At 40.8% G+C, this 24,396-nt stretch overlaps 2 protein-coding genes across 3 annotated transcripts; one reads left to right on the top strand and one right to left on the bottom strand.

The window, feature by feature from the left end:
• Nucleotides 1-1,050: 1,050 nt before the first annotated feature.
• LOC118236650 (PHD finger protein 23B-like) lies at nucleotides 1,051-9,845 on the bottom strand. The gene is made up of 5 exons (XM_035435188.1): nucleotides 9,317-9,845; nucleotides 7,974-8,005; nucleotides 5,519-5,611; nucleotides 4,615-5,215; nucleotides 1,051-4,278 (listed from the first exon to the last, which is right to left on the bottom strand). Exons 1-5 carry the CDS (start codon nucleotides 9,342-9,344, stop codon nucleotides 4,088-4,090), a joined length of 945 nt encoding a protein of 314 aa, XP_035291079.1. The 5' UTR covers nucleotides 9,345-9,845; the 3' UTR covers nucleotides 1,051-4,087.
• LOC118236651 (CTD nuclear envelope phosphatase 1A-like) lies at nucleotides 6,460-23,194 on the top strand. 2 transcript variants are annotated; one of them, XM_035435190.1, is made up of 9 exons: nucleotides 6,460-6,793; nucleotides 6,926-7,035; nucleotides 15,923-15,989; nucleotides 16,255-16,373; nucleotides 18,549-18,620; nucleotides 19,565-19,681; nucleotides 20,723-20,834; nucleotides 21,400-21,484; nucleotides 21,645-23,194. In XM_035435190.1, the coding sequence occupies exons 2-9, from the start codon at nucleotides 6,955-6,957 to the stop codon at nucleotides 21,703-21,705; spliced, it is 714 nt and encodes a 237-aa protein (XP_035291081.1). In that variant the 5' UTR covers nucleotides 6,460-6,793; nucleotides 6,926-6,954; the 3' UTR covers nucleotides 21,706-23,194. The 2 variants fall into 2 exon arrangements, with proteins under 2 accessions (XP_035291081.1, XP_035291080.1); XM_035435189.1 differs by lacking the exons at nucleotides 6,460-6,793; nucleotides 6,926-7,035 and adding an exon at nucleotides 12,318-13,016.
• The last annotated feature ends 1,202 nt before the right edge of the window (nucleotides 23,195-24,396 follow it).

Genomic DNA, 24,396 nt, shown 5'->3' with positions numbered 1-24,396 from the left:
TAAGTAAAGCCGAATTTAAAGTTATTTGTAGCATTCTATTTTTGTCTCTGAAATCCTTCTCATTGTTGAAAATGCTAAAATGATTATGTACTTAGGTCCACTTATGCAATTAACAAGCATAATTTTACATTTTAAAGACTTTAAAGGGGCCTTTTATACAGCTTGCTTTTCTCAGGTACTAAATAGCATATAGTTGGGTCAATATCACCATGCCTTTCGTCCCCACAACATAAACCATTCTAATTCCATATTAATTATGGAGCACAACCATATCAAAATGACCCTTATTAATGAGTAAGCTTGCACAATCATAAAAAAACATAAAGACATGGGCCTCATGACAAATTGTAGCCTATAAATTTAACTGTATATTTCATATTTAAATATATTTTTCCTTTCAGAGCCAAAGCATTGCTGCAGACAGGTACATCACCCACCGCTCATGAAAACCAGCCTGGGCGAGGGCCGCCAAGGATAGAACCTTATTTAGCTATGGCATTTCAGTGGTTCAACAGAATAGTGGTTAAAGTTCATCACAACTGAATGTCCCACTGTTCTTTCAATTTTACTCGATTACATTTTAACCCTGACCATAACCCCCAAGCGTAACCCAACCCCATATTATTCTGGAGGTTTAAGGCCAAATTTTGTGGTGAAGCCAAGTGTGAGGGGAGTCTGCTGTATTTTTTTTCATCTTTATCACAAAACTGTCTTGTCATTGTCTGTATAATTGATGATTTGTCCTGTCATAGCAGTCCACCTTGTCAATCTTGGCATTTTAAAATCATAGTTTAATCAAATCATAAAATATCAATAACATTTGTGTAGCATGTTAAAGAGGGGACCATCAGTATATAACTAAAAGGTATATCAAAAACCTTTTTTCATTTTTGTCTAGAAAATACAGTGGGGAAAAAAAAAAAAATCACACATTTCAATTCACACACAAAATGTATTTGTTCATAATTTGATAGTAATAATTGAATATGACTGGAGAAGGGACCCAATATCTTAAAGAAACTGATCAAACACTTGATCAAACAGACAAAATGTTGTGAGGAATTTTAATTCAAATATTTGTTCACGTCCTGAATTGAAATGGAATTCCTGAAACGAAGATACGCAAGTGTGCGTATGTAGTCTACCATCTGTGTGCACTGTAGGTTTAGGGCTCCAGACAGACCTCAATGCACCCCATTTTGCAAACATTCGGATTGTCATGCTTTATGTTGTGACTCGTCAGGGGCTGGCTGTAACAATCGCCAAGCCCATGATTTTTCCTTTTGCAAAGTATTTCTAATGAACCTGTACTAAAATAAACACACTGTGTTAAGATCAAGGTAATCGACAGAATGTCAACCACTTTCAAGACAGAAAATTTTTAAAACTTTCTGTCAGCACTGGTTGTTAAAATCTGGGTTCTGTAGTAGCTGACGCTTGTGCTCTGTGCCACACCATGAAGGGGTCTCCACATATACTATTGAATAACTGGCTCAAAACACACAACTGTAAAACATGTTGCTGTATGCAGAGTTGGCTGTATTTTTGAATATCTCTTTCATTGAAAACATAGTGATTGTACATTAGCTTGTTTCTGTTAAATGAAATTTTTGACAAAGGGTACCAATACATTGGAAGCCACTGTATACAGCATTAGCATATATGGTTTGCCAAATAATAAGATGAAAAACGAAGACACAAAAACCCAGTATCGTCAGCACACAAAGATGAACGTACAAACATTTTACAGTTTTTCTTGGGGGAAAATGAGTTTGGTAAGGGGTATAGTTACAGAGTTGTCTGTCTATCCTTAAAACTGATTTGAGAGAAATCAGAAACAAATCTCAAAAAAATAAAAGTTATAAAAAATAAATTATAACCAAACAGCCAGCTTCCTCCTTCTCCATGCTTCTCACCCGGCAGCAGATTCACATCCTGCAAAATATTCATTTTAAACAAAATATTTTCGCATACGATTCTTAACTGTATCTTATACATTCCTATTTATAAGTGCTGCAACTTAACAGGTTTGCTGTATTTCTCCCCTTACAGAATGCAGACATTTCTTAAGAAGATACTGCGATAGAGGAAAATTGGGGTTATACATTTTCATAAAATAAGAAAATATGGTATTTTAAATATCTTACACATCCTTGTTTTGAGACAATGCAATAAGTAACTTGTAGTGCAAAGTTTGTCAAACTGCAGCCATTAGTATTATGGGCTGTACTTGTATTAAAGTCAAGTTATGCAACACCAGTTAAGACATTTAGTCACTCTGGCATTCTATAAACCTTTAACATATCATTAAATAACAAGAAAGGCAAGCAATGGTCTGTTTTAAAGTGTTAATCATACCGAGGGCCAAATATATACATTGTCTTTTACGAAGTTAAGTTGAATTCCTTTCTTAAAATTACTAACAGTTACTAGAAGCTGTTCTAATACTGTCAACTTGACCTGAACCTGGGCATGTGCAGAAAAACAAATTGATTTTGAGGGGTACTGAATTTGAGGGTATTTGGGATCAATCACCATGTTCCTTCTGTACATCTCCACAGCAGAAATTCAAAGCAATAGCCCCAAAAACACAACATTTACAGAGCTATTCAAACCAGTCACTCTGTGCCTTAATTTAACACACATTCAAGTTTTATACTTTCTTTTAACTTGAGATGACCTTGAGGTTTGTAACCAGATGAGACGAAGTTAAGAATCTCCAATTTGCTTAAAACTACAAAGTGGCAGAACTGGATGGCCCATTTTTTATCAGATTCTTCAGAATGGTGGCAACATTCTATAGCAATCACGGGGCACTCACACCAAAGACATGCAAAAGCACTAGTAGACAAGATTCTACAGATTTAGACAAATTGTAATATTACCTAGCACTATATGTCGCAGGTTTCATTGAAGCTCAATTTCCACTTTAAGTGCCATATGTTAGTGAAGAGGGACATAACAATGCACCATTGTGCATACACAGAAAAAGGCACAAAAATCATCTCTTAGAAACTTTAGTGGTAGTCTGTTGCAGCTGCTCAGAACAATATAGGATAAACTGTTAAACCCTGTGCTGAAGACCTAGGTGCAAAAGGGCATGACACTACTGCTTAACCTTATTTCCCACAGTTTAGAAATGACACTACTCATAACACTAATTCCTGTCAACAAAAATGATCAATTTCAGCCAAACACAAATGTTGCATTAATCCCACTATACTCTAGCCAGCAAGATTTTTTTTGTCTCATAAAAACCTACTAGGTATGCCATGCCAGTTTGTCATGGGGGTATTTAATGACCATTCTACATGTATAATCTTGGTCAGCCAATAGAGAAGACCCTTTGAGTACTGAGCCAATGAGAGAGCAGGAGTGGGTTCAACTTGAGGATGACTTGAGCTTCCATGTAAAGTAATCATTAAAAATGACTATTTCACCATTCGTTACCCTGAAAACAAAAATAAATGTAAACCGTTTTCTAAAAAAAAAAAATGTATGGAATTAAACATGCAGGGCTGACACATAACACATTCAAATAACAACATGAGGCTTACATTCCAAACACTGTTCTTTTAGAAATTAAACAAATTTAAATCATACCATTAATCCAGATAAATGAGTGAAGCACCATTTTGCCTTCCATACTACAGTCATTACAGATGTTATTGTATTTGTGGAGGGGGGGGGGGGGGGGGTATGAGCAAAACATTTTAAATAAATGCTGGGCTGTGAAGACTAGTGCAAAATGGCTGCTTGGTTTCTTCACCCTGTATAGATTGATTGGATTATGGAAAGGACCGGTTGGGCCATTGTGTCCTGGTGCGTCTTTTATGGTGAAAAGAAATAAACTTGTTTAGAAATGGCAGTGGTGGCTTCTCACCCATAGTTACCTAGATGTGTAGAGGGCATTGGACATGCCCACTTCCTTTTTATTTGTTAAATGGAAGCGGGAGTACACATAGTCATTGTGCATCTCTAAAGTGACCTTTGCTCGACTGAGAAAAGTTTTTCAGAAACATGACCGTGGAAAAGCTCTCTCAGAACACGGAGAAAGGATGTCTAGAGGGAGCGATGCAGGTTCGTTTTAGGGGTCCTTCTTCGGGCCAGACCTACGGTCCCTGCACTTGTGGCAGAAGAAGATATCGGGCACATTTGACTTCTTGATCTTGGCACAGGAGAGATGCACCCAAATCCCACACTGATTGCATTCGATCATGGGCCGTCCCGCAAAGGGTTTTCCACAGTAACACGTGATCAAGTCCCATGAGTCATCGCCTGGTGAAAGGAAAGATGAAAGTGAACAAGAAGGGAAAATTTGTGCTAAAAAGACACCCAAAAATACAGCAGTTTTAATAAATAATGCATATTGGGGTTAATAAATAAACAATATTGGCAAATAACATAAATAACACATTTTTTACGTATCAAATTGGTATACTGTGGGTCATGTTAAATGCCACCTTTAGCAATTATCCGTTTCCATACTAGCTAAGTACGCCTCTGCCATTGGACTGACTGTGTTGTGAAAATGGCAACTTTCAATTTCTTGCACTAAGCATTGAGCACTGCATATCAACGTATCCTTGGAGTCCCAGCATAAAGGCCACTCACCAGACTCTACCATAATGTCCTCATCTGCGATCCAGGTCTCGCCCTCGCTTGAGCTCATCTCCGCCTCTCTGGTCGACTCTTCCCTCAGTACTTCCACAAGCCGCACCTCCTGCGCATGATCCACTTTCTCCTTTAGCTCCTTCCCCATGACATGCTCCTCTCTTTGGGCGGGGCCCGTGCCAGAGTACGCCTTGCGCTTGACAGAGCTTTTCAGCTTCTTCAGAGATTTTTCCGCCTTGGGAATTTTGCCGTCCTTCGTCGACGCCCCTTTCGCACCCCTGTGACGCCCCTCATGCGCCTCTCCTCCCGTGGCCAGCGAGAGCTTTTTTAGCTTCCTCTCCTTCTTGCGTTCAGCCTTGGTCCTCGTCTGACCCTCAAACAGCGAGTCTTTCAGCCGCATCTTCTCCAGGAGGAAGCCGTTTGAGTGCAGCCGCCGCAGGCCTTTCCCCTTGTTGGCACGGGCCTTCTGGACAAACGTCCGGATGGTTCGGAGGTTGGAGCTGCCACCTTCCTCCCAGCTGCCCCCCGTGGAGGTGCCCCCATCCCCTGAAGCCCCAGAGCCATGTGGGGAACTGGAGGAAGATGGAGACCACTGGCTTTCCTAAAAAAAAAAAAAAAAGCATAAGTAAGCATAAGTAAATTTAAAAAGCCATTCTAGCCCATTTTGAAAATCAGTGTTGAGAATGTGGGTTTCACGAAACCTACATTATGTGGGGCTACAATGAGATGTCAATAACACACTTATTTTACTATTTGAATTAAATCAGACTCAGCAGCGAAACAATGATTAGTTTAAACCAGTGGACCAAAGATCACATTTATTGACTCTGCACATTTTTTTTTTCTTTCAGTAAGTCTCATTCTCCCATCACTCAAAGTTGCAGACCACACACTCACCCCTTACCTCTTTAGGAGAGGGTATGTAGCCGGCATAGGCTAGGACAAAGCTGCAGAACTTGTTGAAGTCTTCCACCGTCCTCTTCCTTTTCTCCAGAGGCTGAAACATAGACATGCTAACAGTAAATATCTAATACACATCTACACAATACACTGTACCCATACACAATATATCTAATCACGTTTTTTTTTAATTTTTTTTTTTATTATTTATTATTTTAATAATTTGCAATCTTTCAGATTTTTTTCTTTGTACATAACTGAATGCCCAACGTGGGGCTATGTATGTCCAATTGCCAACCTAATTTTGAATGTCCAATTATCACCCCAACCACGTTCTAGGAGCAACCCCACTGCACGGGACACACATGGGTAACAGATTCAGTGCAGACCAAGGGCTTTCCTTCACAACATGTGGCTCAGACACCTGTATGTCCCTGTGCTCCACTGCCCAACTGACACAGAGCGGAATCAAAGGAAGACTGTAGCTCATATGCAGCAAGCATGCAGGCCATGGGCACCAAATCGCCCAATGGAGTCACCAGATGAACGCAGGCCAACCGAACCCACCCATATCCTGGTCGCAATGTACGCAATGTAGTAGTGCCGCAACCGAATGAGCCAGCCAGCAGCCCCAATTTTTTCTTTAATCAGACCCGATATTAAACACCACCCAATTTTTTTATTTTTATTTTATTTATTTATTTATTTTTAATCGTACCCAATGCCGTAGTAAGGAGCAGAGCAACTTCAAGATGAAGTCAACAGGAAAGACGAGGACATGGACCGCACAGTCTGTTATAGATGTGCTGAAGGTAAGATCATATAGAGTGATAAAAGCATGGATATTGAAAACTATTGCGCAAGAAGAAAGAGCCTACGTAGAGCACCCCACAAAGGGAGGAAGGGGAAGAGATAGAGACAGTACATTTCACAACAGGCTCTAAAAGCAGAACACTGCTTTCGAAACCATGGTAGTTTGCAGAGTGGCACTATTCATTTTCTTTTTCTTTTTTTGCCATGTAGTTTCGAAAAAGTTCACAGCAAAAAATTAACCACAAATCAATAGATAAATTATGGTGTGACTGAGGGGTGTCATAGAAACGAGGTTGATATATACTATTTAAATGCATAAATCGACTGACATTAAATAAATATGTGAGTGGCTAGGAGGAAAGATTCCAGACAAGATATAAAAGGCTCAGAAAAGTATCAGAGAGGACACAAGAGAGAAGTAAAGTAGAGACAGCAGCAAGCTGGAACACCACTCGAGCTGCAGGTGGTGAGTCTATATACTATATTTTCTTGTGACTTTGTCTTTGATGACATTACATTACATTAAAGGAATTTAGCTGACGCTTTTATCCAGAGTGACTAACTTTACATAGCATTTACACTGCATCCATTTAAACAGCTGGATATATACTGAAGCAATGTTGTACCATGCTCAAGGGTACAACAGCAGTGGCCTATCCAGGAATCGAATCTGTGGCCTACACTGCAAACTACACTGCCCCTAATGAGGTTGGTGAGGTTTACTTTTCCCCTCAACTTTCATTTTAATTTAAAAGAACATCTAACCTTGGGTGTCAAAAAATAATCCTAAATAATTCATGTTGATGAGGTAGCAAGCCCCAATAAAGCTGATTAGTACTCATTTGCAAATGCTCTTATCCAGAGCAAAGTACGAAATGAAGTAACACAAGTGCTTTCATCAACAAGGCGACACTCCAATAACAGTGAGAAAGTGAACGTAACAAGAATTCAAGCGAGCCGCAGCATTCTGGATAAGGAGCAGGAGCAGGTAGAACATTATCAAGGTTCGATTGGGCGAAGCATGACAAACCATTACCATGTTTCATACGATATTAATAATATGAAGCAAACTAGGATTCGTTTAGAATAAATATTAAATCTCAAGACCAAGAAACAGTTTATCCCTTCTACACATTATCATCGATTTCGAGTAATAGAATTACTGCGTTACTGTTTGTGGGACCGTTCACAACAACTACTGTTTCGTGTGGGACAGAATAAAGTGTTGCACTATTACCTTCTGCTTCCTGGGCAAGCGATCTTACAATGAGCAAGCACTTATTTAACTCCCTCGGCATGTGGCTACTACTATGCAGTGTAATTCGAAGCGGTACTAATTTATGTGGTCTGTTTGATTTGACGATACTACAATGAGTTCAAAACAGCGAAAACCATGTGTGATTTCTAATGTTACACGACAGGAAGTATGCGAGCCCAAATAATTATTTTTTAGACCCGGCAAATCGTACGTATTGATAGGAAATTGCTTTGCAATCATTCGCTCTGCGTTTCGTCGAGGACGAGAAGCTTGGTCGACAGGACTAGGTCGGATGGATAACTTCACACTCGCTAGCAAACATGCATTATCAACACAAAACGGTCTAGTAGAAGCTTGCTACAGGGAACGTTAAAATAAGTGCACTTACCAAAGGCTCCGTTTTGCATTTCCGTATTGTATCTGTTTAGAAATGAGAAATTGATGCCGTTATTAGCTAGCTGTGTTAGCTAACAAGAACGATTTGATGCAACAACACTGGCAAGCAGCCCCCTCCCCCTCTTCCCCCAGTCTGAACATAGCGACGCGATACAATTGTCATCGCTGTATCACTTCGTTAATAGCTTAGAGCTGCTGGTAAAACAACTAGGAATCTAATAATGTGTTTAGAACGTATTTTAACGGCGCTTGTTTTATTAGCTAGCCTTTAACGAAATTGCCACTATAACATCGTCTGACTATCTAGTAAGTCTCTAGTTAGCTAGACTAGCTAAATTCGTTGACATTAAATTAAAGAGTGAGTGTCCACACTGGTGGCAATGATAGCCAGGCTAGTTTAGCGCCCGTGAAAATACCAAATTAAACCGTAGCAAACAACGCTATATTTGAAAAATAAATGGGGGAAAAAAACTTGCATTACGACGTCTAACGTTAGCGCAGCCAAGTTAAATCAACCGACTCTACTCACAAGGCATGCGTGTGGAAAAAGCTGCCTGGCGAACAATGAAACATTGGCTACCACTTTCCTGATCGAATTAATGTTGGCTAGTTAACCGACAGTTTGTCAACTTTAAGTGAATGTGATATTAAGCAATCGTTTTGTACCATACCGTTAAACGGCGAAATTTTATGATTATGTCAACTGGCAAACTACTCAAAACGACAGAACTGGACCGAGCCCCAACGTAGGTTGACACCAAGCTAGCTAACTAGCTACACTACAGCATATTAGGTAGTCTAGCTATCTGGTAATCTGTTCGCCAAGTAGTTAGCTAAACCTATGCAGCTTTCTAGCATACTAGTTTAGCATAGCCACATCAAACCTTAGCAGCAAAAAATAAATAAAAATCTAGCTAGATTATGAATTTACGCGATAACGTCAGCTACCTTAATATACGAACTATGAAGCTAAACCCCCTAGCTAGTTTTTTGACCTTGTAAAGTTAAGATTGACTGTCCGTCGTTTAGCTAACACTACACAAACGAAGAGACAATGTAACAACCAACAGTAGCTAGTGAGTGTTAAACTGGGGTTTCAGCGCTTGGCTCACTAAGAACAATTAGACTAGCCAGCTAATTTAGCTAAATCAATCTGTCAAACACTAATCTAGTGCTACATACCATAGGCTACCTAGCTAACGTTATCTTAGCTATATGTAGCGGTTGGTGGCCAAATGAATCGCGGCAAACGTCATTCTCGACTAAATGGGTCTAACGCGACTAATTATAGTTAACGTTAGGAAATTAACAAGACTAATATTTCCAAAAATTTACCTTGTTGCTTGTCCATAATTCCAAGCATTATCGGCGTTAGCGGCGCGTTTTCCCCTGCTCTCCGGAGCTGCAGCCCCGGTCGGGGGAAGAGACAGCAACGGCGACGTGTAACTAGGATTGACTGTTTTGCTTTGAGTCCTCCGCTTCAGCCTAGACTAGAGTAACGATATCTAACGAATCTTCAACTTGAACAGTGGCTGTTAATCCTAAAATTGAGAACATACGTCTAATGACTTGCTGACTAACGTTGGCAAGATAGCTAATGTCTTCATCATAACGTTAGAAACATTTTAGCAGACTAGCTCCTAGCTAACTCGTCAGCTACGTATCTCTAACTCCTTTGCACATCCAAAAGATCAACGAGGGCGGTAATCCATCAACGAGTAGCCAGTCACTTACGTGGTGGCAGAACTGAAGAATCAAGTATTTTAAGTACGATTCTCTTCTTTCACATATAGTGAGATAACGTTTGCTAGCTAACTAGCGAAAGTTATGCGCGCTTCTGTCAGCGTCACAGTCTTCCATCTACTTAAAGGGTGGCCCCTTGTGGTGGGTTCGGTAAAATGCCAAATTACTTGGCATAGTTTGGGAGTGTTGTTGAATACGACCATGCGCTATCACTGATATGTATGCAGACTGGACACTTTCGTAGGCTCAGCCAAGAAGAAATGTGATCCAGATAGGCAGTGTAAATTCCATGATATATTTTTTTATCCATGACAGCACAGTACTTGCATGACATGTGGGATTAATAATCCTGCTTTTTGTCTGTCCACAGGCAGACATCCGGGACATTGCATAAAAAAGCAAAAACATTTCTAGAAAGCAGAATGGGAGGTGAAGTCCAGAGCTTCAGATTGTGAAACATACTTTTCAAGCTCCAGACTCCATTCCCCATCAAACCTCAAAATCTGTTACTTTATTAACAATCAAGAGAATCTGCCTCGTCCCCACCCAAATGTCCGCTCAGTTACTTGGCCCTTGTAATTTCACAGATCACACCCTTTAAAAAAAAATGTTTCACCTAATTTTTTATTTAAAACCACACTGACATGCCAAGCTGTCAATGGGACTTCCCAACCCTATCTTCAGACAATGATTACTTTGTATGATTAATAATTCCCACCATACACTCCAATCAGCCCTCTCAAATTGGCTTGCTCTCCCCAGGTGGCTGTTCCATTTCTTTTGGGCACCCTGTAGCTGCTTTTTGCAGCTCTTCTCCCCCCTCATCCTCCGATGTTTGAACGACCTTCCCCAATCATTCAGGAAGATAGATTTGCACATTCTGCAAACATCCGGAATCATACTTTTTTCAGACAATACTTTAATAAATAAAAGAAATTAACACAACCTTCTCTCATTTTATTTTGTATTGAGGCATGCACCTTGATGGCACAGATTTGATTGTAATCATATCTCTACTCCTTGTGGTGTTTTCTTGCCACCAAAACACCTTAAAAATAGAGCAGGATTATCTAAAATGACCTTAACACGGATTGAGTCTTATCTCACTGATTTAAAAAAGTGTTTTTGATGCAACCATGTCAAGGAAAGTAAATGTTACTTGTGGTGTCCCACAGGGCTCCCACTTGGTGATATTATTCTCAGATATTATGGCATGTCTGTCCATAGCTATGCTAATGATACACAACTGTACCTGCATGTAAGTGTAAGTGGTATTCTTATCAAAGTCTTGCTGATCTAAATAAAATGGAAGACACAAAATTTCCTTCAACTGACAAAAAAAGGCACTTTTGGTATAGGTTCAAAGAAGCAAAGAGAATGGTTTTACATAAAACAAATTTCTAAAATATCACTTGAAGATTGAAGTTATAAAACTGGTGGTAATCTTTGCCTCAAGTATGAAATCACACGTTCAAAACATTTGTCTTTTAGCATCTTAGAAATATAGCTGAGATAAGATTTTTTTTTTTTTTTTTTTTTCACAGCCAGATACCAAGAAAATCCCCAAATGCTTCTATTTTAACTAGACTGGAGTAATGCAACTCCCTGTTTTACAGCCTTCCTAGCTTTGTCATTGCATTACTGCAGCTCATAAATACATTGCAACAGACAGGGTATTACCAAGTATTCAGGTGAGATAGAAGTCTCAAAAAAAAAAAAAAAAACATCTCATTTTTATTTTGTGGTAAAGTTTGTTTTATTCCGTTTTTTATTACTATTCTTTATGGATCCTTTTCATCCCAGAGAGTCAATTGAGTTAACTTGGTCAACTGGCCAAGAAAGCAGAGCAGCTACGTAAATACAAACATACAAGCAGACGCAATAATTATTCCAGACGCGTATGAAATTTGCTAAGTAAATAAATTAACTAACTCTGGCTAGAAGCAACTACCAAGTAACTAAACTGTAACTGTATGTGTGCAGCATACATACAGATGACATACAGTTTGATGCAATAAAATAATTGGATATAAGCCAGCACAAAACGGACACGTTTCCATGTTCAACTTGATAACTGAATTTTAACCGTGTTGTGCGCGTGCATCCAAGACGGTCTCAAATTTAATATCTCGCTCCAGCCAGCTACTGGCAACCCTGCGTTCTTGTGGTATCAGGCAGTAGAAATTCTGCGGTGGTCTGCTGAAACTTTTGTGGCCATATCTGGAAAACAAATAGCAATAAAAGTATATGAACCAAATTAATCCTCCCGGTCACTGTTTAATGGCGTCTGTAATCCTCATTCAACCTAGATTTTTGGTGCTGTTTTAGATACGGACAGACAATAGCTCAATGTGGCTTGAGTGTCGTCAACCTAAATGGAACCACGTTTTAATATCTTGAAACTACAGTAGTTGGTAAAGTTGGAAAATAGTGAGCAATCATGCGTACACTTAGAAACAAGTACGAATAAAATTAACTTGCATTTATCGACAGTGAGTGACAGTGAACTAGGATGACCAAACTGATGAATCCATATTACATGGATCAATGTTTTATGCAGCGCCCTAAACGATCCTTGGCCTGAACAAGCGTAGTGATTATTCTACACGGAAGTGACGGCAGAGCTACGATGGCCGCTCACAGTTCGGTTCCGGATTCGCTGTGAGCTGAGAAGCGGTGTTGATGGCGACTGCTTGGACTTCTTGTGTTTTGGTGCCGATTGGGTTCATTTTTGTTAAGAACAGAGAGATATTAGCAGTATAAATACAGGATCCAAGAAGTTAATATTGTTAATTGACAGCTACTTGGTTAAAAACCCAGGCAGTTCGCTTGCTAGCCAACTTGCTAGATAGCAAGCTTGGTTGCCAGCTAGCTACTTTGTAGCTCAGGATTCCCTTCTTTCATTTTTGCTATTTTTTAAAATACTTTTTAATATATATATATATAGCTGAACACGTTTTCTGAGTGGCCATAAGCCACTCTCGTGTTCGCTCTGTCTCCTGCTCGGACGTATTCGACACGGCAGTTTGTACTTTTAGCTAGCTTGCTAAGCTAGCTACCGCTTGCGAGGTTCTGGAGGGGGTGAGGGGTCCCGGCTTTTTGGTCGGTGTCGCTGGCCTGACAGTTGAGAGTGCTGTACCCCCTCTTTGCGCCTGGTTCCTGTGTCGTTTTTGGCGTTGCTGTCGACATGCTGAAGACCCGACAGTGTTTACTTGGGATTCGGACTTTCCTCGGAGTGACGTCCAGAATATGGGGCTTCATTTTGTATATTCTCAGGAAGCACCTACGAACGGTGAGCAAACAAGTTCACAGCTAACGCGAATGAATGTGCTCATTCATTTACTTATCGAAGTGGTTAATCAGATTATATTAGCTCGCTAGTACAATCAAAGTTACCCAGACTGACTGATATATTTTGCTAGCTTGCTAAATGTTGCTAGCTACTCCATTTGAAATTGCCACCGAAACTAATGTTAGCTAATGGTAGTCGCATGCCATGTTATAGATGTCTGTATGACGTTAGTCATAGACACGAAATGGAGCCAAAATTAGCAAATGATCTTAAAAGTAAGCCTTGGCATGAATGGCGTTTGGTAGCTAGCTGAAGACCCAGTACCACACAAGCGAATATTGCATCAAGACGGCTGTCTTAGCAATACCGGTAACGTTACACTGGTTGCAGATAGCTCGGTAGTTAGCTGTCTGTTGTTAGTTCTGCGAGGTAATGTGGGCTAACAGTAGTTAGATTACTAACATGGCAACTTTCAAAATGTATCATATGGACTAGCTAGGCTAATTAACAGTTGGCGTTAGATGAGTCTTGTCTGCAGCAAATTTACTAAAATCTAGATTTCTCACTCGCTACCCAAAAGTTTTTTAAGAGACGGGAGTTTTAAAAAACGAGTAGCTACATTACATATAAGTCTTGATAGAATATCAGCATCAACATGGTAACTTGCTAGCCTCGCTATTTAATATAAGTCTTAGCTACTGTTGTCAGGCGGAAATATTGTTGTTTGCTCGTGGCATTCTTTATTATGATCCCACGTGGTCTTGATTTAGCATTGTTATGCCGTGATTCGGTAGATTTTTTCAATGTCGGGGAAGAGGATACACACGTTTTTAATGTCACTCACAGCTAGCTAACTACTAGCCGTGCATTTTGAGACTGTCTTTTCCTATTGTTTATGTAACCAGACAGTTTGTTGAGAAAGCCTTAGTTCGTTGTGACTGAGGTGCGGAGTTTCCCCATATTAATCCTTCCTCAAGTTGAAAGTATCTTCAAGTAAACCCAGAAACCTTCTTTATCGATTTACCAAATGTTACTGGATCAGTTCAAGTTTATCGAGGGTGTGTAGAAAGAGCATATCTGATATTTTCCAGTCGTTTCAGATTGCGACTGCGATTCCGCAGTTCTAACTTTGTTGTAGGTATTTTGTATATCGAAAACTAAGTAGGCCTGTCTCTGAAGAATATGCCCAATATGTGGAAAAACTAGTGTGAATTAAAACTGTTTTCGTTAGTGTGATGCTTGAATGCATAAAATGGGTGTAGTGTCTTGTATCACAGGACACTGAACTCAAGGCATGGACGTTTTTAGATCGTAATAATGGGTGAAACATGGAAATTGTAGCCTTGAACATGGCACTCCTGTATTTGTCACACAATTACATAAGGTGCACATTTGTTAGCCTTGAAACTCACAACAGATAAAGGTATCTTTCAAACTGTCTCTAGTGAAGCCCAAGCAGTCAAAGATCAAATGTCTCTTAAAGCCATTATAACAGCTGAATTGCAGAGAACTGATGGCCCATGATCACTGACTAAGTGGATATTTGTAAATTACAACATTAGCATGTTTACAGAGTTGCAATAATGTTTCTTCTGTTGCTGGACATGCGTGTCACAGGAAAAGTTAATGTATGTTGTAATTGTGGCTATAACCCCACTGCCATGGCCCTAGGTAGGTAATGCACATAATAGTGTTTTGTGCATTAATGTAAATTTGCTCTACTTTTGCTATTTTATTCATAAAGGTGTATTCTGCAGAGTGTCTAATAAGCAAGAATATGTCTCCGGGCCTATGATATTTTCTGCATTTTATCAGCTTAGACCTGGAAATCCTTGTTTCGAGATCATGGAATAAGAATAATGTTTGCTACAAAAGGAAAAATAAAATAGAAGCTATCATTTTATTGCTGAAAGCTCACATTTATTATCATTTATTGTCACAAGATCATTTTTATTTGTTGTGTAGTGCACACATTTGTATTCATATGGAACACTCAAATGCCTTATGTAAAAAAAAAAAATTCAGGCCAGGTCCATTGGAGGCCTGCTGGAGCTGTATGTATTGGCATGTATGTTTTTCAAGATGGATTGAATTCTGTTGAAAGAACTGTGGGTGGTAAACAGTGCAGGTCTTTGAGGTCAATCTGTTTTGTGTTAGACTGGATGCTGAACAGGTTCCAAGTAATAGTAGCCTAAATAACTAATGTAACACAAGCAAAACAAATCTATTTTCCCATGAAGCAGAACACTGGCTCAGGGGTTTTAAATGAGATATGCTGCATGCTGCACTTTCTATGGCGGGACTGCAGAGGGAGCCGGTTTTGCCCTGTGTGTGGAAGCGGGGGGGGGGGGGGGGGGTGCGCAGGGAACCGAAATCTTTGAAAGTCACCCAGCTAATCTCCCTGTGTCCTTCTCCCTCCCCCCACCCACCCCTCAGTCCTGAGCCTTTGACATTCCTGGACAGCTGGGTCTCCAAAAATAGCAGTGAAGAGGGTGAATGGTGGGAGTGAGAGCCAGAAGTGTGCTCACTCGGGGGTGTCCATTATTTATGGGACAGTGTAGTGACGTTAGGGGTGAGGGAGGAGCCTGGAAGGAGGATTTCACAAGTCATCATTTTATGGTCCAGTCAGAGCTGGAGCGATGAGAGGGGCATTCATTTTACTTGGCCATAAAGGGGGCACACTAGGGGAAACATTGCTACCAGAAAATTACCTGGGTGTATTCTTGGTTGTATTCTTTATACATTAGTCCATCCCCACATGGTTCATGTGTCTCATACAGCTATTTGTACAGCTGATATGTCAATAAATTGCACTTGAATTACAAATGTATTGCATATATCATATTCATTTCTGTGAAACTTCATTTTGCTGTAGTTAACTGAAAATTCCCCCCTTCTTGCTGCAGATAATCCAGTACCAAACAGTGCGTTATGACACGCTACCTCTCTCGCCCATCTCCAGAAACAGGCTCAGTGAGTACCTCTTCCTGTAAACCCAGGTCAGCAGAGCATGCTGATCAGAGCTTGTGCAATTCAGGCAGTGGATGAAGAACCAATGAAGGGCCTGAAATGGGCAACAGTCAGGATCCAGGCCTGCGTGTGTGTGTGTCTGTGAGCAAGAGGGAATAAGTGTGTCTGTCTTTGAATGTGTATGTGTGTGTGTGTGTGTCTGTGTGTGAGTGAGTGCTTGTATGAATGAGAGTGAGTAAGTAAGCGGACTCTGATTCTTGCTCCCCAGGTACGGTGAAGAGGAAAATCCTGGTTCTGGATCTGGACGAGACACTGATCCACTCTCACCATGACGGGGTCCTGAGGCCCACAGTGCGGCCCGGGACACCTCCTGACTTCATCCTAAAGGTGGAGAGAGCACAGACACGGGCCTTTCACACGTGCACAAACACATCTGAAACCTCTTCTTTCACACTCTCGATCACACACACACACACACACACTTTACATTCACGCACTCCTTACACATTTGAAATCTGTTCGTTTACACTCCCTCTTTGACACACACGTGCACATACACTCATTACATGACATTTATTTGGCAGTTGCTTTTATCCAAAGCAACGTACAAAATTGCATACCAAAGGTCATTGGAACAACTACAAAACACAGGTCCAATACTCATTTTGTACAGTTATTCATATCCAAGAACACATTAGGCGCTTCTCCATCGTAGGGACGAACCGTTACCAGGGCCACTCCGTGCCGTTCCGCGCTGCTCAGTAGTCGTGGGAACGATTACCGTTTCTGTTTCCACCGTCGGGCTGCTAAAACCAGGACTAGGAAGTATCTAAGAAAAACTAGTGAGGACAGTAAGTGACGCGGTGGTTCAGCGACGGCGTCCTGTTGTAAATGTAATAAATATGCGCCAGTTGTTGTCGTCGCTCCCCATAATGTTTGTTTTTTGTTATGTTTCGTTGGCTGATGAAACAGATGAGGATTTTGTGTATTTTGGTCTGTTTTTGGTTTTTTTTTTTTTTTTGCGTATCCTCCACTGACCATAACTGTTGCATGCATCACAAAAACTATTACACTACTAACTAACGCTTACATTACAGTGTGAAATATCCACATTATATAATACCACTAACCTATTTAAAGACACTCAGTCCAAAAATAACGTGTATAACCGAAATGTTTTGAGCAGTAATACTTACATAGCAATGATGAAATTTTATCTGTGTTCAGTAGATGGAGACAGAGACAGTAAATCAACGAGTTCAATCCGCTTCTGTTTTGCTCCAGAAAACGATGTCAGAGGTCTATCAGCAAATATATGGCTTAGCTATGCCCAGAAGTCCTCAATAATAATAGTATTTTCCAAGAAATTACGAAAAATCGTTAACAACGTTTCGCTAGGTGCAGCGTCTTTTACTGCTACCACAGAGTGAATACCGCGTAAGTGAATGCGATGATGAGAACATTTTCGGTTACACTGACCTATAAAATGCTATTCCAAAAGGAAAATTAGACATGTTATACATTGTTAGAAAGCTTATACTCTCACCTACTGAATAAATAAATTGTCAATCAAGCCAGACTGTACTAAAAAGGGCGACAATGCCGTAAACGATATGTGTGGTATTATGCACAGCTATTTTGAACGTACCCAGGCATCACAAATGCGCAAAATATATTCATAAACGGCTTGTCCAAGACAGTATATGACCACTCAGTCTCAAAAGGGACATCTCTACGCATAAAACCAATGGTAAGGTTATGTATTTATTCAATATTTAGTCCCAGATATTGACTGTAGAATGACATGGTATCATTTTTTAAAAACTTTGTCCCGTTTATTTCGTTATTCAGTGAGCAGGGTTTTCACTGCTGTATTGGCATATCTTAGGGCTATTATCGGGTTTATCTTGCTGCTATGACGGAATACGATTTTTGATTGGCATTTTTAATTATATTAGCTTCTCCACCGACCTAGCTTACGGAAGAGGACGTGAAGAGACCATATGCGGAGTCACAAAACTGACGTAATGTGAAACCAATCAGTGAATACGTCATTAAGCCTGCCCACCTGAACGGTTCTGCTGCACTGAGCACAGTTGTCTAACCATGCCGAAAATATCGTGCTGCGCACGGTTTGTAATCGTTCCGCGCCAAACCGTTTCCAGGTGGAAACACCATTGGAACTGTTCCTCTCCGTGCTCAGAACCGTTTGGCCCTGCGGTGGAAAATGGGCTATAAAGTCCAGTTCACTCACACACATACACATTAACGCATGCACACACACACTTTCTCACATATGACCTGCATACAGACTAGTCTGTCCCACACACAGGACTTTGTTACAAGCTTATCTGCAAGGTAAACACGCCTTGCACACCTTGTATAGAAGAGATCAGAGTGTACAGTACCCTGTACTGCTCATGTTTGCTGCAAAGAGGGCCTGTTTTACAATACAGCTAATTCACCCAGGGAGAACATGATCATGGGCAGGTGTTGTCTAATATTGGTAATTGGTAAAGTTCAGTAATTGATAAACTGATGAATGTACTCTTTCTCCCTTAGGTGGTAATAGACAAACACCCAGTCAGGTTTTTTGTACATAAAAGACCACATGTCGACTTTTTCCTAGAAGTGGTAAGTAAGCCCCTCTGCTGTCTCTGAGGCAGTTTTCTCCGACTGTCTGTATTGAGGGAGGGAGGGAGAGCGAGGGAGGGAGGGAGAGGGAGAGAGAGAATGGCTGCGTGCACATGCCTGCATGATATTGCTGTGCATTTGAAGTTCATTGCAGTATTTTTTACCCACAATTTTGTACTTGATAATATCTAAGAGGCTGATGTACGGCTTACCTGACACTTGACTCTGAATTGTGAAATAAAATGACAATGAAGCTGATTTAACAGAAAAAATGATCCGTGCTAAGCTCATTATTCGAATGAACAACATCAAGTAGCTCAACAGTGGGACTGAGATTTTGTTTTTATGATTTCCCGGCTCAAGCAAAAGGAAGAAAATTTCCTATTTATTGATCAATGCAGTTACTCTGCCAGTCTAGATTAATGTGACATTTGTTATCTAATCATGACGGTCGCATCAGACGATTTCTGATGGGTAAAATTGCTAGTGGCACATGCTAAAGGCACATTGACAGGATATAAAATTATCATCAGCCACCAGCCAAATGCTGGTAAAATTTTGATTGTGGCTGATTTTCTAGTCTAGCAGCCACTTTGGCAGGTAATCAACCAGGCTACATTGTAAAAGGTAATGTGGCTGATGGAACATTGAAAATGGCTGGTGATTTTCAGAATCCATAAGTCACCCTGGTTAGTGGATGACAAAGTTTCATTTCATGCCCTGCATTGTGATCTGATGGATCTACTATATGTTTAGTGCAAAAGGGATTATTTTGAATAAACCGTCTGAAAAGCAAACGGGGACACAGGAAAAAAGGGATGCATTTATTATCATGTGCAGATGCACTGTGCCTTAGTCTGATCGGCCATTGACCGTTACGGTTCTAAAATAGTAAATGACTATGGTTCTGTCTTAACAATGACCTTCAATACAATCCCTGCCAGGTGAGTCAGTGGTATGAGTTAGTGGTGTTCACTGCCAGCATGGAGATCTACGGCTCTGCTGTGGCCGACAAGCTGGACAACAACAGGGGAATACTGAAACGCAGATACTACAGACAGGTAATCCGCCTGATCCTTTCCTTCAGTCTCTCTCTCTCTCTCTCTCTCTTGCTCTCTCTGTCTGTCTCTCACTCTCTTTCTCTCTCTCCTCCTCTTTTTCTCCCTCCCTCCCTTCCTTCCTTCCTCCCTCCCTCGTTCTTCTCCTTACCCTTGTTATCCTGTACTCCTTGGCTATCCCATCTACACGCTGCTCTTAGTGGCTGTCAGTCTCCATTAGTCTCTTTCTGTGTGTGTGTGTTTTTCTTGCCCTGTCCCCTGCTACGGGTCGCGGGAAAGCCGTTGTTTTTCAGCTGCACACGTGGCTTAATTTCTGACCGCTTCTGTTCACTGCTCACCGGGACTATTCAAGGATTCAGACATCCTCTCAAACAGCTTGAACGGGTGGCTTTTTATTACAGTGGGCGTTGTCGCACTGTGACCACAGGTCACCATCGGCTACACATTAAGTACACATTTAAGTTCCCTCTTCAGAAGTTTCTGTTCTGTTATTTCAGCATGAATCTTGATTATCCATTGCAGTACAGAATTGCAGAAGAAAATAGTTGCACTCACTCAAAAAGTTCTTTCTGCAGATGCATAGAGCTAGGTACTTGCACAATAAAAAAGATAGATGTCCTCTCACTACAAAAATGACACTGACACTACACATAAGTGGAGCATTTAATGCTATTAGTGCCCTTTGAGGTGCACTTTAATTTAGGCTTCTTAGCAAAATGAATGGGGGATAAGTAGACTAGTTATACAATGGTATATACTAGTCACAGACACACAGTATTCTCCTGGGCGAGACAGTTTACATTCACTTAAATGATAAGTGGAGTTTTACCCCAATGACATCATCGCTTGAAACAGCCTTGCAGACATAGAATAATTTGGTTTTGACACATGAAATACAGGCCAGAAGAATCTGAGGGTGAGATGAAACATACCAAATGGTGATTTTTTTTTTTTGGGTTGGATTTCCAGTTTACTGCTTTTTCCCTCTTCCTCTCCATCTTCCCCTCTTCCTTGTCCTTTTACTCCTTCCCTCTTTCCCTGCAGCACTGCACACTGGACCTGGGTAGTTATATAAAAGACCTGTCTGTAGTGCACAGTGATCTGTCCAGTATAGTCATCTTGGACAACTCGCCCGGAGCCTACCGTAGCCATCCAGGTGAGTGCAGTTGAACACGCATCTCTGTGTCAGGTGGCCCTACGTGAACCTCTGGTTCTGAATGTATCATCCAATTTTTGCTGTGGGTTTTTAGTGCCTTACAGTGAAGGGGACCAGGTTTCACATCTTGCTTTTGATCTTGCTCCATCCTGTAATCCAGGTTTAGACGGTTCAATGCGTAGTCCCCTTGTCAAGGATTGGCATGAAAATGAGAAATTAGACAAGAAGGCCAGAATGGTCCAGCATGTTCTGAAACACTTTTATAATCCAAAAATGTAAACCTTGGAACCTTCACTTCTGAACTATACAGATTATGCCAATAATCAAAGGTTAATTTTGTACCCATTAAAGGATTTCAGAGTAAATATCTGAGGTGAAATATTGACCAGTAAAAAGACCCTCAACACCCAAGTTTCTTTACCCCTGTGGTTGTGCCAAGAATGTACATGGATTTACAGGTTTGTAGTCTGATTATGTGCCCGAATGTATGTACACTTACAGGTTTGTCGTCTAATCTGTTCCTTTTCTCCTCACCATTTACTAAGTCATCATATTTGCCTTACAGACAATGCAATACCTATAAAGTCGTGGTTCAGTGACCCTAGTGACACGGCACTACTTAATTTGTTACCCATGCTTGATGCACTAAGGTGAGTTTAAAAGAAAATGAACTTGACCCCCTTTCCCTGTCTTGCTGTCCTACAATTTGACCCATTTCTCAGTATCTCCATTCTTTCACACATCTATCTCACCCCCTTCTCTTCTGTCTTTCTCTCATTCTGGTTCTTTCTCTCCTCTGCCCCATCTCAGGTTCACCTCAGACGTCCGGTCCGTCCTCAGCCGAAACCTTCACCAGCATCGGCTCTGGTGATAGGCCTGCTGGACCTCCACCAACATCAGCTCTGGTGAATTGGCCTGTTGGTGCTCTCTCTAGCATTGGCTCTGGTGATTGGCCATTTGGTGCTCTCTCCAGCATTGGCTCTGGTGTTTGGCCTGTTGGTGCTCTCGCCAGCTTCGGCTCTGGTGATTGGCCTGCTGTACCTCCATCAGTATCGGCTCTGGTGATTGGTCCACTGGGGCTCTCTCCAGTATTGACTGTAGTGAATGGCCCACTGGGGATGACCAGGCCCTGCTGCTTTTAAAAAAAAACATCTTCCCTGCTGGCTGTTGGCCCTTCTTCCCAACACTGTTGACAATCCCATCTCTTTTAACAAGGAGCGAGGAGATGGGGAAGAGACAAAGCTGAAGTTGGGGTGAGAGTGATTGTGGGAAACTGAAAACAAGTGGAGAGGCCAGCTTTAATTTAGTAATTTTTTTTTCCAAAATGGAGTCTGCCTTATAGTTCCCTGATTCAGAGTGTACAAGCTTGATATGTGCATACATGGATGTATGGGGAGTATGCCTACATTTGTTTTTTTGTTTTCAGTGAAATTTTTTTTTTGAGCCGTCAACAAACGAGGCAAGAAAACCCCCCAAACCATATGGCCCCCCTCCTTCACATCTTTTTTTCCCCTCCAGAAACCTTAACCCTTTATGTTCTCTCTTTCACTTGTTCTCTCTCCCTCTCTCCCTCTTAGTTAAAAGGTATTATTGTCTCCCTCTCTAGCACTTACCATCTTTCTTGCAGTCTTTGACTCATTGCAGAAGCTCTCTCACTGTCCTCAGCTAGGTTGTTGCGTCAGTTGGACTTTGAGTCACTACTAAGAGCCATAGAGTAGCTGGACACAGCAAGGTAAATCAGAAATTTGGCTAAGAAGTAGAGGTGGAAGTGAATATGTGTCAGGTTTTTTGGAATATTTGGGGAAAAGGTGAATGAATCTGAGTAAGAGGCCTCATTTTATCACTTAATTCCACGGAAAACATGTTTTTCCTAATTAATTATCTGAATCATCTGAAGGGCTGAGAAAGGACAAATGTGCCCCACGAGGTAATAGGATGGCCAAAAAATTGTTGATTTTGTCATTAGCAAAAATAAATTTTTTTGTTGTTGAGAAGAATCACAGACATCTCTTTGTTCTGGTCCACCTCAAGCCTCCATAACCAAGGATATGCAGTTTTCCAACATGCAAACTTGTCACCCACAATAAGGATGCTCAATGTGTTTTTTAGTCCTTCTATTTAAAAAAAAAAAAAACTTGCACTTCATTATCTTGACCTTAGTTTTTGTTTTGTTTGTCATAGTTTTAAGTTGACTGACCCCCCTCCACCCCTCCCTCAACTTCTGCTCCCCGTCCAATTATAAATCCCCCCCCTCAACCCCAAATGCCTATTGAACAATCTGTCAAGATTCCAGGCGACTTCTCTGGGTAAAGTCGCCAGGTCTATGCGTGTTGTTACCAATAAAACACTTGTCACTATCACTTTCTCTGGCCACTTGACTGCTTTGTCCATTACTGTTCACCCACTTCTGTTTTTTTTTTTGGAGGTGGAAGGGGATGCTTCCATGGAAGGAATGCATTATTTGTACGTGAGTTCTAATGTTCAAACTCAGTTTGTCTGTTGTATATTTCCTGGCAGAATATGTGTTTGTATGTGCGCGTGTACACATTTACAGTTGTTGGGAGAATGCCCGCCCCCCCATACTATAATCGTAGTTTGTTCTGTCAGTGAGGTACTGTTTAAGCTGTTCTAGCTTGAAGGCATTGTTAAGGCAGGTATAGTCTAAGGCTGGGGTGGGGAACCCCTTTCCTGGAAGGCCATATTCCTTTCTGACTTTTGTTTCCACCAGTTACCCTGCCTCAATTACCTATTTAGCTGTACATGCCAACACTGACTACCTTGAAGATTACACTATGGTGAAACGGTTCATATAGGGACAAAAGAACACATGTCAGCTTGTCATCCATGAGCTTTTCAAATAAATTTGGCTATAAATTCACATCCCATAATGTCTGAGCTGCTGAAGTCATTTATAGCAAATGTTGGCATTAAATCAAGAAATGGATATGCAGTTGACAGTATTGATAATTCAACTCCATAATATAGTATATGCTTCAAATGAACTACTTTTAGTCTCCTAATTGTTTTCATGCTGAATTAACTACTTAAGCACAGCCATAAGCACATTCGTATATGATGATGTATTAACTGTCAATGCTAAAGCATAACTATTTGGGAGAGTCTGATGATCCAGCAGTAAATTGTGTTTGTCTTCTGTACTTTATCATGAGAGGTGTAATCTCAACTACATGCAATGAAGCTATTGTTTAGGGTTAAAGATTAATATCTCTTTTACAGACATTTGAAAACAAAATGTCACAATGATACGCAAAACAGATGGGTGGGATTGCAATTAAATTCCCTGGTCTAAATCAAAAGAAAGTAACAGTCAATTCAACACAGCCACATTTATTTGCAGTATGCATACATGACAACTCTCTCCCCCGGCAATAGATATTTAGGTAAGTAACTAAATGGGGGAAGTTTGTTTGCATTCCAATCTTAATTGCCTTGTCTTTTTGAAAAGTCTGCCATGAGGGGACATTAACAGCACTAGACACACCCTTGGTGGTGCAGTCTGAGATGTTACTATCCTGTGTTCTCTGGAATAGTTATGACTTGA

Source organism: Anguilla anguilla, chromosome 9, assembly GCF_013347855.1.
Source record: "Anguilla anguilla isolate fAngAng1 chromosome 9, fAngAng1.pri, whole genome shotgun sequence".
Lineage (NCBI taxonomy): Eukaryota > Metazoa > Chordata > Actinopteri > Anguilliformes > Anguillidae > Anguilla > Anguilla anguilla.
The sequence above is the reverse complement of the archived record's forward strand: the minus strand, read 5'-3'. Positions and strand labels throughout refer to the sequence as shown.

What these genes read in the sequence shown, in the direction of transcription:
- LOC118236650 (XM_035435188.1), bottom strand. Translation starts at nt 9,344, where the DNA reads ATGCTTGGAATTATGGACAAGCAACAAG. An exon ending in AATTATGGACAAGCAACAAG is followed by an intron (nt 8,006 to 9,316) that starts GTAAATTTTTGG and finishes ATTTCTAAACAG; the next exon opens with ATACAATACGGAAATGCAAA. An exon ending in AATGCAAAACGGAGCCTTTG is followed by an intron (nt 5,612 to 7,973) that starts GTAAGTGCACTT and finishes TCTATGTTTCAG; the next exon opens with CCTCTGGAGAAAAGGAAGAG.
- LOC118236651 (XM_035435189.1), top strand. Translation starts at nt 12,912, where the DNA reads ATGCTGAAGACCCGACAGTGTTTACTTGGGATTCGGACTTTCCTCGGA. An exon ending in TCAGGAAGCACCTACGAACG is followed by an intron (nt 13,017 to 15,922) that starts GTGAGCAAACAA and finishes TTCTTGCTGCAG; the next exon opens with ATAATCCAGTACCAAACAGT. An exon ending in TCGACTTTTTCCTAGAAGTG is followed by an intron (nt 18,621 to 19,564) that starts GTAAGTAAGCCC and finishes AATCCCTGCCAG; the next exon opens with GTGAGTCAGTGGTATGAGTT.